Source organism: Acomys minous (genome assembly GCF_964271855.1).
Source record: "Acomys minous genome assembly, chromosome: 7".
In the NCBI taxonomy this organism is placed as follows: Eukaryota; Metazoa; Chordata; class Mammalia; order Rodentia; family Muridae; genus Acomys; species Acomys minous.
In genome coordinates this window covers 16,426,882-16,443,369 of record NC_140488.1, presented here as the reverse complement: position 1 = coordinate 16,443,369, position 16,488 = coordinate 16,426,882, and the positions used below count along the sequence as shown (strand labels likewise).

General features: G+C 41.3%; 1 protein-coding gene across 7 annotated transcripts in view; it reads right to left on the bottom strand.

Annotated features, from left to right (window-relative positions):
• The window catches only part of ATP11C (ATPase phospholipid transporting 11C (ATP11C blood group)), a 159,656-nt gene extending 144,478 nt beyond the window's left edge, over positions 1-15,178 (bottom strand). The window contains exons 1-3 of one of the 7 annotated variants that reach the window (XM_084790701.1): positions 15,037-15,178; positions 14,646-14,877; positions 14,117-14,215 (exon numbers count right to left, since the gene is read on the bottom strand). In XM_084790701.1, the coding sequence (XP_084646827.1) occupies positions 14,117-14,143 (27 nt within the window). In that variant the 5' untranslated portion in view covers positions 14,144-14,215; positions 14,646-14,877; positions 15,037-15,178. Of the gene's footprint in view, positions 1-14,116; positions 14,216-14,645 lie in introns of all 7 variants that reach the window. The other 6 variants (XM_084790702.1, XM_084790699.1, XM_084790703.1 and 3 more) reach the window with 6 other exon arrangements.
• Between the last annotated feature and the right edge of the window lie 1,310 nt (positions 15,179-16,488).

Genomic DNA, 16,488 nt, shown 5'->3' with positions numbered 1-16,488 from the left:
CTCCTTCTGGCCTCCATAGACAATAACACACGCACTGTACATACACTACTATATATAGACACAAATGCACACATACATAAATAAAACAAAATCTTGTTAAAATATATAAGTTTAAAAATTGTATTACACTTTCCCTAAATATGAAAACTAAATAATGTTTTATGCAGGCTTGCTCATAAACATGGTCTCAATATGTAGCCCAAAATGGCCTCAGATTTACCATGTGACCCAGGCTAATGTTAAACTCAAAGTCCTCCTGCTTTCTGCTGAATGCTGGGATTATGGGTGTGTATCAGCACATCTGGCTTAAAACAAGTAGTGGTTTGAAAAATAGTGAGAAAACTTCACTGGGAGTGATGATGAAGGTCTTTAATCCCAGCACCTGGAAGACAGAAGCAGACAAATCTCTGAGTTCAAGGCCAGCCAGCAGATCTATATAGCCAGGGCTACACAGAGAAACTCTGTCTCAAAAAACAACACAGGACAAAACAAAAGCTGAAAGCTTTCTAATAGTAGATAAGTAGGTGGGATGTGACAGTAGTATTGTAAGTAAGCACACTGTAATTTCTCAAGTTAGGCACTTATTTAAATATTCATCATTATGCATTTTATTTTTATCTGCTTTATATGTACCAAATATTACAGATTTTAAAAGATAATGTCTGGGAAAACAATTGAGACGTAATCTGAATAAATTAATTAAATAATAATAAAAAAAACAAACAAAAAACTCTTCTCTGAGCCTATAAAAAATAAAAATAAAATAAAATGAAAAAAGATAATGTCTGGGGAAGAAGAAAAGGTTCAGTGATTAAGAACACCAGCTGCGCTTCTAGAGGACTCGGGTTCAATTCCCAGCACCCACATAGCAGCTCTCAAAAATCTGTAACTCCACTCCCAGATGATCCAACATCCTCTTCTGGCATCTGTAGGCACTGCACATTATGTGGTACACAGGCAATGCAGGCAAAATACTCATATACATAAATTAAAAATAAAAGTTAAAAAATTTAAAGATTCTATTTTTTAAATGAAAGTGATTTTTCCCCAATTTATATTGGTAGTTTGTGTACCATTAAAAACATGTCCTGTCCCTTACCTGAAAAAGCTTACATAATAATAGGTAGATATTAGAAACTAAGCAGATACTTATTAATGCAACGAAAATTTCATAATTACCTCAAATTATTAATTCCACACATGAATTCTAAAAATCAATTATGTCTTCTGATTTGATTACATTTGATTTTATTTTGATTACACTGCCTCATTAATATCTTTGAAAAGTAACCCAATGTAAATTTATACAAGAATATTTAATTACACTCCTTTACAGCTATTCTAGTAATTTTTCATCAAGGTCAATAGTATAACCTAGTTTTACAAATGACAATGACTTTTTAAAAATAAGTATTTATTTTTATTTTATGTGCATTGGTGTTAGATTCCCTGAAACAGAGTTTCAGACAGCTGTGATGTGCCATATGGGTTCTGGAAACTAAGCCCAAGTTCTCTGAAGAGTGGCCAATGCTTTTAACTGCTGAGCCATTTCTCCAGCCTCAACTACAACTTTCTGTTTGCTTGTTTGGGCTTGCTTTGTAGACCAGGCTAGCCTCGAACTCATGAGCTCCACCTGCCTCTGCCGCCCAAGTACTGGAATTAAAGGCATGCGTCACCATGGCAAGCTCCAACAGCAAATAGAAGGCATTTACAGCATCTATTTCATGAAGTGAGACCCTTGTTTATGGCTGCCATCATTTCGGATGAATTAGACTACAATAATCAAGGAATCCAGTTTTCCATTAAATTATTGGTTCTCAAGTACATACATGCATAAAACATCCATTTACTTCCCATTGGCTACTTAGGCCTACTGTTTCCTAGCAGCTGCTACTCAGCTAGCCAATACAAGAACTGCCTGTCTTTAACCACCATTTTGCATGCACAAAGAGATGAGTATCTCTTTAGAAATAATTGCAGTAGTCTTCCTCTCTAGAAAGCCTGTCCTCAATAGCCTAACACCAAAATAGTCCTTTTCGTTTATTGTTAGCCAAGCAAGTAATATAATAGGGCTGAGTTTAACACTAGAACAGAGAACTAACAAAGACATGGGTCTACATTCATTTCCAAACATTCAGGCCAGTGTAAAACTAAAAAAGTGTAACTATCAGCCAGGCATGGTGGTGCACGCCTTTAATTCCAGCACTTGGGAGGCAGAGGCAGGCGGATCGCTGTGAGTTTGAGGCCAGCCTGGACTACAAAGCGAGTCCAGGATAATTAAGGCTACACAGAACAGAGAAACCCTGTTTCCAAAAACCAAAAAAGTAAAAATAAAAAATAAAAAAGCCAATGAACAGATTTTTTCAAAAATTGTCAATATTCTCGTTCAAAATTCAAATTCATTACTACTGGTGAAAAAACAGAATTTGGTGCAGAGTGCAGTCAAACAGAAAGAAGGTTTGAATATATACTCATGAGAATTGAAAACATATCAATACAAATACGAAGAAATTCAAAGCAGCATTATTCACAACCAAGAAAAAGTAGCTGAGGAACAGATACATAAAATGTGGTATATCCATATGATAAAATATTATTCATCCTTAAAAGAATAAAGTACTGATATAAGGATATAATAGAACACTGAAAATATGCTTTTAAAAAGTTACATTAGAGCATATATTGTGGGCCCATTATAGAAGCTCGACTTGTTCAAACATCCTAACCTGCCGCAGCCTATCAGGATTACATGTATGGACACAAAACTCAGTTGTATTATTTCAATTATGTGAAATGTAATTTGGCAAATCTGGTAGAGAAAAGTAGATCTCGGACTATCAGGTGGGTATGGGAAACAAACTGGAAGTAACAGCTGAAAACCAGTTAAATGTATACTCTAAGATGATGGATTTTTATATGAATTATCTTTATTTCAATTTTTACAAGAAAATGACAAATACAAGGGACAGAGAGAACAGTATGAGCAAATCCAGAAAGCAGTGGAAAGTCATCGAAGGTCTTGAGGTATTTATTTGTAAACTATCCCTCTACTGCTGTACAGAGGAGTACAGAAATGGGTAAGATCATCTATTGCAATGGTACAGATAAATTTAAGAGCACTGGCTTGGACTTGGAAGGTACTGGTCATGAAAAAGAAATGGGCAGCTATTAAAGGCACCTTCAGATATAGAAATTATTGTGTTTGCTGATAGAGTAAATGAAGAGGATGAAAAGGGAGGGGTTGAAGAGATAGCCCAGTCAGTAAACTGCTTGCCATTCAGGCACTAGAACTTTGATTCTCAGAACCCAAGTGAAAAGCCAGGTGTAGTAACATATTCCTGTAATTTCAGTGATGAGGAAATGGGGACTGGTGGATCCCAGAAACTCATCAGACAGCCACCCAGCCTGTCAGCCTAATATATTGGTGAGCCCTAGGTCCTAGTGACAGACCCTGGCTCTAAAATAATGTGAGTAGTTCCTAAGCTATCCTCTGTCCTTCACCTACATATGCATCTGCACACTTATGTGTACCCCACTCCCCCCACCCCGACATACACACATAGGTTCAGATATAACAGAAAAAGAAAGGGAAAGAAATAACAGTATAAAAGATTGCTACTCTGGGGCTGGAGAGATGGCTCAGAGGTTAAGAGCACTGCTTGCTCTTCCCAAAGTCCTGAGTTCAATTCCCAGCAACGACATGGTAGCTCACAACCATCTATAATGAGATCTGGTACCCTCTTCTGGTGTACATGCAAGCAAAACACCGTGTACATAATAAATAAACCTTTTGTAAAAAGATGGCTACTCCATTTATTACTAGTACCACAGGGAATAGTACTATTTATTAAGTCAAAGAAAAGTAGAAAATCAACAAATATGAAAGAGGCAAAAATGACTTGGACTAGAATGCCAATTTTGAGAAAGTAACACCAGTTTGGTGTAGTGATACATTGGTCATAAAAAGAAATCACAATTCATGCTCTATTCTTAGAATGACATAGTCTTGAATACCTATTCATAGTCATGTTATCTAATGGACCTGAAATAGAAGTGTTAAAGAATGTGATCTTAAACAAAAGTTTGATTCCCAGTTTCAAAAACAAATGAACACCAGGACTAAAGAGATGGCACAGCATTCAAGAGAGCTTGTTCCTCTTCCAGAGGACCTGAGTTCGATTCCCAGTACCCACGTGGTGGCTCATAACCATCTCTAACTCCATGAAATCCAACACCCTCTTCTGCCCTCTTGAGGGCGCGCGCGCGCACACACACACACACACACACACACACACAGAGGCAAAACACCCATGCACATTAAATAAGTAAATAAAAAGAACAAATGACCATCAGCAGTAAAGATAATAAATCAATACCCTGGACCTATAAAATTTCTGAAGATATCTACCCATTATTTAGGCCACACAAATGAGGTAACCAATCACATAGTTTTCTGTGAAGTAGTGATTTTTTTTACCTCAAATATGAATTCCATTCCAGTCTTCATTTTACTGTTTCAAATCAAAAGAGTAGAACAATGGAGTCATGGATTTCAGAAACAAGTTTATGAGAAAATTTGTACAGTTGTAGAGATCTAAAGCTTCCTGATATCCAGTTTTATTATCACCTTTTATAAACCAAGCAGTGAAAAGCAAGGGTGTACTCTTCATACTATGTTATAGACTAGATGTTCGTGTCCTTTCCCTCCCAAATTTACACACTGGAGTCTTAGCCCTCATTGTGATATTAGGAAGAGACTTTGAAGGGATTAACTACGTAATATGGGTAGAACTACAGCAAACTGTATTAGTATTCTTAATCTAAAGTAAGAGCCAATGCCTCATTCCAAATGTCTACTTCATATACTATTCAAGAGGCCGCAGGCAGGCATGTTGATGCATGTCTGTGATCCCAACACTGCGAAGGTGGAAAGAAGCAGAATTAAGAGTTTGAGACCAGTCTGGGCTGTATGTATCCCTGACTTAATCAATTAGTCAATTAATCAATCAGATAGTGATGACCTATTGGCTTCATATGAAGATTGATTGTATATGTATATCTTCTGTCTCAAGAACAGAGCTTCTACCTTATATTCCTCTATAGCCCTTAACAGGACATGAGTATTCAGGTAACAGCTTATGATTCATGTAACATTTTCAGAAAAGAAGCCCAAGCTAAGCACAGTGGCACATACCTACACTATCCTTGTTACTTGACAAGCTAGAACCAAACCCCCTTGCCCACCCCCACCGTGTGTGTGGGGAGGCAAGGAGGGGGACAGTAAGAGAGAGGGGGGAGGGAGAGGGAGGGAGGGAGGAAGAGCGGGGAGAGGGAGAAAGAAACTTTCAATCCTCACCTTGTTCAATCCAAGAACCGCTGCTTTGGTAAGTGGGCTTCTGGAGATTCTCCTGTCTCTGCCTCTAATCTCCCAGTATGGTTGTACTGGGATTGCAGACTCTTGAACTACTTACTGCACCTGGCTTTTGTGTGGATTCTGGGGAATCTGAATTCAAGCACTTATCAAGTGCTTTTACCCAGTGAGCCATCTTCCCAGCCTATGTTTTCTTTAAAATGAAAGGAAAAGGAACTGGAGTAAATTAAGTTGTGAACTATACTACAGACACCTTAATCCACATTGCCACAAGTAGATTAATTGTGAAGCTTAAAGGGCATCCCCACCGCTTACACACAGGTATGCCTTACATAATCTTTTCTATCCAGCTGTCATTTATTTGTGACAGTTCTCTACTGGTCTCCACTCCCTGATGATCTACAGGATTGCTGTAGAATTGTTACTTTTCCTTTGTAACAACAAACAGCCTGAAACTTGAGACTAACCAGAAATATATTTCTGAGGATTTCCCTGATTATGCAACACAAACTCGTCCTGAAATAAAACATTTATAAATATTGCTTTAAATTTATTAGCCCAAGAATATTTCTCTCTCCCTGTGTGTGTGTGTGTGTGTGTGTGTGTGTGTGTACAAGTACAATAAAAATATTCATCAGTGTGCTTGCTATGTGGAATTATATTTCCTAAAAGGATCTTTATATTTACTGCCTATGAACTAAGATACGTATGAGATGTGAGAAATGTGCAAATGAATTTTGGGAACATGGACAAATATATGGAGCAAGGAGAGATCTGGACAGTTATAAAAGTTCAAATGGAAATCCACGAACTTGGTGATACTCCAGAGAGGAAACCAGCAAGTGTTGATGCTAAACTGGCAGAAACATCAATACTTCCTGGCTCCCCCACTGAGTGCATCAATTTACTACCTGGCAGGTTGCTCTTCTGCTGAAAGTGACAAACAGGGAATGCTGACAACAATATGAAAAGAAATGACTTATAATTGGGAACCATAGTTGTGGAAGCAGGGAAAAGGTATGATTTCTATTAGTATCAAATACAGACTCAACTCTAATGCTCATTAGCTTACTGACCTTGGGGAAGTAACTTTCTTTCACTGTCAATATTTCATAGCACCCTACAAACAAGGTTAAGTGCAAATCCTTCATGGTCTGCACTCTGCCCCACACTCCTAGTTTGGGATATTTGAGACAGGGTCTCTAGAACTCAACATATAGCTGAAATTGGGCTTATTATCCTCCCATCAATGGGTTTGTAGGCATGTACCACCATACCTGAACTGTTCTGCCTTTTTGCTATAGTCTTTGCATTAAATACTAAGGGCCATCCTGAATTCAAATAAATTATACTTAGCCACAATGAGTAAAATGACATAAAGCAGATAGGCATGCCTATATTCCTATCACTTGAGAAGCTAAAGCAGGATTCAGAGTTTGAGGTCAGCTTGGGCTAAATAATGAGTCCAGGTCAATCTAAGCTATAGACACAATCCTATCTCAAAAACAAACAAAAGTAATACAAAGGTCTTCTGGAGTTAACATTGCATCTTCAGTTTTCAAAGTAGATTTGATGTGTTAGTGATATTAGAATAGGTGTTATCAAGCCTACTTAACAAAAGGCATACAAATGTACTTAAAATGTTTTAAAGCTAATGATAGCATATTAATTACTGTTCTATAAAATGCCAAGAAAAGAGAATGATTTAAAGGTTCTCTTTCACTCGGTGTGGTGGCACACACCTTTAATCCCAGCATTTGGGAGGCAGAGATAGGTGGATTGCTGTGAGGTCGAGGCCAGGCAAGTCTACAAAGTGAGTCCAGGACAGCCAGGGTGACACAGAGAAACCCTATCTCAAAAAACCAAAAAGGAGGAGGAGGGGGAGGAGGAGGGGGAGGGGAAGGAGGTGGTGGTAGTTTTGATTGTTCCAAGAATATTGGTGAAGAATACTGGACTAGGAAAAGTACTGTCACATTAATGCTATAAGAGGAGCCTAAGAAATGATACCAGCTTGAACCAGGTAGATCCTATTAAGTATAGAGAATGATATCAGTGATAGTCTGTACATTAAAAATACAATCAACTGTTAGGCACAGTGGTGCACACCTATAATCCCAGCACGCAGGGAGGCAGAGGCAGGTGGATCTCTGTGAGTTCAGGCCAGCCTGGTCTACAGAGTGAGTCTGGGACAGCCAGGGTGACACAGAGAAACCCGGTCTGGAAAAAAAAATTACAATCAACTTCCTAAACCAGATATTAGTAGTCTAATACCATCTAAACACTGCATCTTTTATAATCAAGAAGACAGCCAAACCAGCAATCCATCTGTACACTGCAGGAATTGAGGGACTGTCTGCCAATATGGATAAGGGCATCCTGTGCCCATATCTGCAGTGCTGAACACTCATTCATCATTAATCTGCAGTACTATTAACATATGCCGCAATTCCACTAATATGTTTGCTTCATGATTACTGCTGATCTTCACTTACTTCAGGTGAGAAAATAAACCTTAAGTGAGAAGAAATAAACTTGTGAAGCATACCAAATTCACTTGGAAAAGTCAGAACCTTCTTCTATCCAACAGGAGAAAGCGCCCCATCTCAGGGATTTCAGACAATAAAGCACTACAGATATATAGGAAACTCAACATCAGGGAGAAAAAAAATGTGTTTGTATTTTGCATCCTATATGTCTGCCCTCTTTGAAAGAACTGATCAACCAAAATTGATACGCAACCAGCCTTGAGTTTTTCCACTCAGTATTAGAATTCGCAAAACAAGCTAATTCATTGAACATCATAAAGACAAAGTGTTTCTTCCAGAGGTCACTGGTCATACTGCCTCAGAGAGGTGGTCCACTAACCCTTCTGTCTGCCACAGGCACCAGGCACATGGGTGGTACACAGAAACACATGCAGGCAAAACACCCATACCCATAAAAACTAACTTTAAAAAATATTAGAAAATAGTTGTTCTGGCATACACTTTTAATGCTGCCACTCAAAACACAGGTAGATCTGTATGATTTAGAAGCCAGCCTGGTCTACTTAAGTAGTTTCAAGGCCACCCAGGGCTACACAGTGAGACCCTTTCTTTAAAAAAAAATGAAGGGAATGAAAAGAAAAAGACCAGAGGCACGAAGAGAAAGCTTAGCTTTAAGAGTGGTACCTGATTTGGAAACATGCCTACAGGTATCTTTTTTGCAAGCAGGATGGAAGCTCTGGGATAAAAGAGTTACACATAAAACTGTTTTCCCATCATAAAAGCCTAGAAGTACCAGGGTTACCTGGCAAGACTCTTTCAAGGTAGTGAAGGAAGAGAAAGGAAGTGGGGGGAGGGGAGGGGAGGGGAGGGGAGGGGAGAGGAGGGGAATGGGAGAAAAGATATTGATTTATCTTTTTTGTCAAGTTGCAGTGGATCATTCCTAAATAAGTTTCTCATTTTGCATAAGGATCAGCCTAAAAACTATTTTCAAAAGAACAATTTCCTAAGCATATCAAAGGTATTAGTTGCAGCCAAATTTTTATCTGGCATCAAAACCACTAGAAAATAATAAATCATATAATCTATTTTTAGTATTAATACAAATAGTAAGTACATAACATTAGCTCATTCATAAGGATCAAATTTTGTGGGATACCACACATTTAAAAAGTACAGTCATCATGCTTTCTGTATATATTATGCTATATTATATATTATATATTATGCTATATTATGAATACAATAAAACACTCAGGATAGGCATCTTATCTGCATTGCTTACAATATATCACCCAGAACCTACCACAGTACCCACCTAGTAGTAGGTGCTTAGTATTTGTTGAATGAAACACTATGTCCAATACCATAAAATGCCTTAATCACCTACAAAAAATATATTATGGTCAGTATAGCTTCAGCATTTGATGTATATGCTGTAATTTTTTCCAGACAGGGTCTCTCTTTGTAGCCCTGACTGTCCTAGAACTCTGCAGACTAGGCTGGCCTACAACTCAGAGATGTGCCAACCAATGCCTCAGAGGCCTGGGATTAAAGGTGTGCGTCACCACAGCCAGGCTTTATACTGTAATTCTTAGAAACAGCTAATTGGTACATGATTTATCCCCAATACTTATAAACTGGAACTCCCCACTCTTCAATCATTCTGAACAAGAAAGGGGTTTAATATAAATCACTGCTCATAGTAAAGATTATTATCTATTTGAAACATTTAAAAGCTGTATTCTCAAGCTATTCATTAAACATCAAAATCATCAATTCATTAAACATTAAGGTCAGGCACAGTGGTGCACGCCTGTAATCCTAGCACTCAGGGAGGCAGAGGCAGGCAGATCAAGGCCAACCTGGTCTACAAAGCAAGTCCAGGACAGCCAAGGCTGCACAGAGAAATCCTGTCTAAGGAAAAAAAACTACATTACTAAGTACCAAGTATAGCATTAAAAGCTACCCACAATTTCAGTCTAGAACAGCCTTTGTCTATTGGAGATTCTCCTCAAACTATCTAGGAAATTTTAATCTATTACATACAATATGTGCCCTAGGGATTGGGGCTTAATCTTTTCCTATTGGAGAAAGACTAGTTTAGAAAGCTATATAAATTAAAAAGCAATTATAACAAATGTGATGTGGTAAAATGGTTGCTTTTAGGTAGGGACAAGTTCAACTGTCAAACTCACAAGTGCCAGAACTATCTGGTAGATGCCAAAATGTATAGATCTTTGTTAGTTACGCAAATACAAAATTATTGCACCCCACACCTACAGGCATATTTCAAAACACAGCAAAATAAGATCAGTATGTTTGACACTTGGCAATGTCAGGACAAGTTTATTAAGGAAATGAAACAGAAAAAAATTCTAATTACCCTTATAATTTCACAAGGAAGCTAAGAACCTTCCTGCTCCTGGAACAAAAAGCAATTATGTGAATTATTTTGTTAATTGCCTCTATTCGTACTGTTTAATTAAAGTGGCCTTACCCTGGACTCAAAGTAATAAATTACCTACCTATTTCATTAATTTTTATTTTGCATTTTTAGCCTTATTTAAAATTTACATTCTTCTTGATGCAGCCTATTTTCCCATTTTCTTTGATAAGCTATTATCTGTATAGAACCAATGCAGTTTGAATACTTCTAGAATCAGTGATACAAATTTATCCTCATTTCCCCACTACCGTTAAGCTTTATTATCAATGATTTCTACTGTCAAATATCCCTTCAACAAATTGATAACACCCACTCAACATAATCACTTTGTCTATTTTATCAAGATATATTATTTGAATCTTTACCAAGAAATAATTTAATAATCTAAAAAGGAAAAATTTATGACAGACTGTCAGTAAGCCTTTAAGCCTATGGATTATAAAACTTTATACAAGACTATAAAATTCCTATAATCACTACAGATTTTATTAAAAGACAGATGACATCAAAGTCCATGACTCCTAAATTTAAATTTCATCTTAAATTTCACCTAGTCCAGACTTCTAATAAAATATGTACCTTTGAAGCAAAATAATTGAACAGGAAAAGCTATTATTACCTATTTGTTGTTTTTATGGATATGTTGACTAGGAACAAGAAGTGCTGTTAAGATACCCCACAGGCCTAAATCCCAAAATGCTGTACACCAAATCCACTATTCTCCTTTTATTCAAAACTGTCAAAACCTGGGCAAAGTAGTGCATATCTGTAATCCTAGCACTAAAAAAGCTAAAGCAGTGGGTTGGAGAGATTTCCAAGCCAGCCTAGACCACGGAGCAACAATATCCACAAAAAGAAATGAGAAGCTAGGTGTCACGGTACATGCCTTTGATCCCAGGACTCCAGAGGCTGGTGGTTTTCTGAATTCAAGGCCAGCTTGGTCTATACAGTAAGTTCCAGGACAGCCAGAACTATATAAGAGATCCTATCTCAAAAACCAAAAATAAAACAAACAAGCAAAACCCCGCCAAAGGCTGTCAAAAGGAAACGGTTACTGGAAAGTGTAGAAAAACACCTACAACCCAGCACTTTGAAGACAGAAGCAAGATGGGGAATTCAAGGTCATCTGTACTATATGAGACCCCGTCTCAAGTTTTTTTTTTTAAGTTGTAATACATGAGATTTAGGACAATTATTAGTGGCAACTATGTCATGTTATAGTCTTTAAAATGTACAACTAATCACTATTTCTTTTAGCTCAAAAAAGAGGAGCTCGGAAACGGAATGACATTTCAAAAATGACTCAACAAACAACTGATATGGAAGATGATGTGATTTCTAAGTGATTCTTACCTCCTATACCAGGTTTAAGATACAAAAAAAGCCTTGATTTAACATGTATTTTCAATGACCAACAACTACAACTAAAACTACTATAAGTTATGTAACATTCAAAGTCAATTTCAGATGCATATGCCTGCCAAAAAAGCATAACTGATTTTGAAAGAAGGCATGGCCATATCTCAAAAATATTAAAATAATTCTAAGGATAACATACAACTTGGGCTACATCTATTGGGCTGTGTAAGTCTGAAAGTTCCAATTAAATCTTTAATTTACTGATCTAGTGATTTAAATGTGTGTACTACTAAAAGAATACGCTCCCTGTAGATGACAATAGCACATGCTTTACTAATCTAAGGGATTTAAAATTGGCCCACCCCATCCCCTAAATTTAAAGCCATTTTTAGCAGTGAGATTTTGCAGTTCAATTCCTTGCTCTGGGCCTAGGGCTCATTCAGAACTCCTAAGAACCTTCCAGCTTATGACACTGGAACCAATTCGCAGACTTATCCAGACAGAGTTGTGAGGTAAAATGTGTGCAGTTGGACATCTGAGTTGAAACAATAAGGTCAAAGCTCTCTTTAGTATAAGCAAAAAGTGAGCCTCTGCAGAAATCCTGGAAGAGATGCAAAGTACCAGCAAGCTGGCACCTCAACAGCTGCTGCAAATTCTACTGCATGCCCTAGCTTTATGGGCCAGCACTGCTTAATTTTTACAGCTACAATGCAGATCACTCTTAGCAAAAGAAAACCGAATAGGAAGTGCTTTTGGATCAACATTGGCTGTTTAATTTCAACTGTCCAAAGCCTTAAAAAAATGAGGATGTCAGCATCTTAATTTTATACTAATGAATTTAATATGACCTGGAGGCCAGTTATTTTCTAACATATGAGTGCCATGTGAAAAGATTACCCTTTTTGCTAGGCATTACAATTAGCTTTTTTGTCACCTTTCCCTTTTTATCACCCCAAAACAACACTTCAAAATCACGAGAACCTATGTGAAACAGAACTCAGAGGTATAATGCTCTTTTACAGTCTCAGGCTAAATGTGAGAACAAATGGTAGTCACTTGCTTCAGCAAAGCATCTAGCACAATCCATTTCCCCATGGCTCTTGAGAGCCCTGATGTGCACAACCTTGACTGCTCAGTGCCACAGGTAATCATCGCCTCCACCTTCTTTGCCTGAGTAAAATAAACATTCAGCAAAATCTTAACGGAGTATTATTATGCTGATGATATCCTAAAAGGGAATGCACTAAGTATATTTATTAAGCACGGGGCATTTGTGAAAGTTTCAAATGTAGGGGGGTTTGGATGACAGCAAATTTATCCGACCTAATAAAAATAGGTTAGCAATTATTTAATTAAAAATAATTGCACAAAAGTTACCAAATTGTCAAGTTCTTAAGTCTATCCTAAGATGGAAAGGGAAAGAATTTTTTCCAATAACTTTAGGGAGGAAATCAAATTTTTAGGATGAATGCTCTCTTTAACATCCCTGGCAGAAATAAAACCTTAGTCCCGCCACCTCCTCTGGAAATTAGGGAAGTTGCTACAAACAGCCCCGTATAAGTAAACTGCTCTACTTTGCTCCGTTCTTAACATACCCTCTGAGTAAACAGGTTAATCCAAAAAGTCAATAGCAGCCAGAAATCACTGCCTGTCCCCCATGCCAAACTCCCCAAAGAAATTCAAGCCCTTTCCTGCGGGCTTGGGAGGGGAGAGAAGGTGGTCAGAGGAGGTCAGCTGCCATTTAGATTCCAAGGCTAGAGCAGAAGGTCCTATGCGAGACTTCAGATCCAGGCTCCGCAACGCTGGCGCAGCCTCCCCACTGTCGCTGCTGGCCCCAGCCCACCCTGGCTTTGGTCCTCGATTTTGATCTGGCCCTCAAGGTGAGCTGGGGGGGTGGGGGGCTGAGTCCTCAAAGTTTGCCTGGCCTCTGGTCAGCCCGCCTGGCAGAAGCCGGGGCGAGGCTGAATCCCGTTTTAGCCTCTGGCTCTCTTGGCCCCCTAGCTCTTCTTTTGGGCCACAGTGACAGGTCTAGGTTTACCTCCATGTGCTCGTGGCAGAGGAAACAAAAGAAAGCTTCCTCCCAGATAATCAAACGCCATCTTCCACTAATTGGGAAACTGAGGGATCCCTGAAGAGCACCCCCCCCACCTCCGCCCCGAGTTCCCTGAGTCTGCTGCTCCAAGGCGATCCCCAGTCTAGAGGCAGAGTTCCTCAGAGCCCCGGGAAGCCTAAGCTGAAAGGTCCTGGCGCTGGGGTGGGACACCGACAACCCCACCTGCCTTCTCACCCAGACCACCCGGAGCAGCTTGCTTCCGTTAAAATGGAAATGGGGAGGGGGGAAAGGGGGGGATCGTCCCACTTGTCCCCTCACACATCGACTAGGAAGGAGCTAAGGGGACCAGTAAGCCAGCCACCCCCGTTACGCCTGGAACTGCAGCCAAGTGTACTACTCACCAAACGATTGAGGGTCCAGCGGAACATCGCGTCCAAGGCTGCGGGGTGTCAAGCTGGGCTCCACTGGGCTGTCTGGGAAGGCGCGGTCCACAAACCACACTGCGGCGTGGGCCCGCGGCGCAAAGCGGACAGCTAGCTTCGCTGCCCCACCGCCGCCGCCGCCGCCACCAACCCGCTGCCTGCCCTCCTCTCCTCTGCGCGCCCCCGCCCCCGGCCGCCCGCGCGCTCGCCGCCCCGCCTTCCCCCGTGGCCCGCCCCCAGCCCTGGCCCGCCCGGCCCGGGGGCGGCGGCCCCGTCGCTCCCCTTATCTGGCCCCAGCACCGCCCAGGCGCTCCCGCTGCAGCCCGCCTTGAAGCGAGCCCGGCGCGCGCGCGGGGGAGGGATGGTAGCCTAGCGTTAGGCTCTCCCTGATGGAGGGGGCACTCCAGTTCCCCCCTCCCCTCCCCGCCCCAGTCAGCGCCCGCCTCAGCACCCCGCTCCTCACACTCTTCCTGGCGCTAAGCCCCCCGCCCGACTCCCCGCTTGCTACCTTCAATGGACGCCCCTCCTGAGCGCCCCCGCGCCTCGCCTGACACTGCTCCCAGGTGTCTTGTGAGGAGCCACGGTTTCCCTCACCCCGGCCCTAACTCGTCCGCTGCGCCGCTTCACTCGTAGTCCTTCGGCCCCGCGCTTTTGCACAGCACTTCTGGCTGAGAAGAATCTCGGTGCGGCCCGCCTCGAGGCCGCCGGACGCCCCCGCTTCCTGACTCAGTGGCGGTTCTCTGAGGAGGGAAGACTCGGGCTAACGGGAGACTGAGGAGCCCCCTAGCGCGGGCGGGGCGGGGCGCGGCGCGGGCGGCGGGAGTAGTTACAAAAGCCGCCCCCTCCTAGGCTACAAATGTGAGAGGTACCCCTCTAGGCTCCCAACTAAGCGTCTTCACCTTCTCGTATTTGGGGTTTCGTTTGGGTTTTCCCCCCTCGTTTGGGTTTTCTTTCTTCCAGCTACCCCACCTAAACCCTCTTACTTCCACTTTCTCAGGGAGGTTGTAAAGTCGGGCTTTGTGTCGTGGCTGCTGCGCAGCGGGGCGGGATTTCCCTGCCACCCTCTCCTAGATCACCCGCCCTTTTCAATGCTCCCAGTGCACCCTGGGGATTGTAGTCCAACGGTTCTATCAGCCTGCTACTATGGGCTGGGAGCTCCCCCACATGCCCGCTTAGGGTTTGCTCACACAGTTGTAGAAGGAAACTGTGGGGACTATAGAGCTGAACCAAGGTTCTTACAAGCTGCGTGCGGAAATCAGAAACACTGGGTGGATTCTTAGCTGTGGGAAATGTGATGAAAACGATAAACTACATAAAGCCCCGCATGCTGAACGCCTTCCCCAGAACTCAACATTTATTTATGCAGCATGAAATTCTGCTCGCCCTTAACTTGCTAACTTACAATTGAAATATACAAAAGTTGAGAAAGTAAAATGAAAGCTTAGGCAGGAATTCCCTTGAGCCTGGACAGTTTCTCTGGGCTCCCACTCACCCCCTCCCTCCTTTTTTTTTTTCCACTGCCCTCTGAGGTGGGGCCCTAGGCTGTCAGCTGAGAACTTTAAATTCTTCTATAAACATAGTAAAGTATTAAACAAGTGGGAAAAGGGGATTCTGTACTAGAGTCTGTTCCCCTACCAGGCACTCCCTTGACCTAAGTGAAGTCCTGAAGAGCTTTAGAGCACTTCCCACTTTACCCCCTGAGGTTAGATTTCAACAAACATTTACTAGCTGTTTGCTTCCTAGAAGCTGGAAACAACAATGTGTTAAAAAGAAACCTCCCCAGCAGGCTGGCCACAGTGACATTACAAAGTCCAAACACGTGAAAACTACAATGATTTCTAATGCCAAAGGAAAAAGAAGAGGTTAATATTTTTACAAAAGGTCTGAAAAAGCTTTCCTGGAAACCATGAAATGTTCACTGGGCCAAGGCCATAAACGGGGCTCCTGGAGATTAGCCTAGGCCTTGGAATGTGGGAAGGCTTTGGAGGAGGCCAGGGGACAAAGTCCTAGGTAAAGAGGGAGAGGTCTGTTGGAAAGTACAAGGCAACCAAAGAAAAAGAATGCAGCGGCCAGTCTGTCAAGGCAGGAACCAGGGCACATGCAGGCAGGGCATTACAAATGAAAGCTAAAATCCCAAAGCATCCTTAGAAACAAGCTATGAAGTCTGATCTGGTTCCTGAGATGAGAGAGGAGCCCAACCACAACTGCCAATGTGGGAGGTTAAAATTCATTCCTAACTGGTCCTAACTGCCTAGAGGTTAAATCCACTTTTACTTCCGCTGCTATGACTCCTCTGTTTCCTTAAGGATATGTCTAATGATTTTTAAGAAATCTTTTGTTGTCGTTGTTGT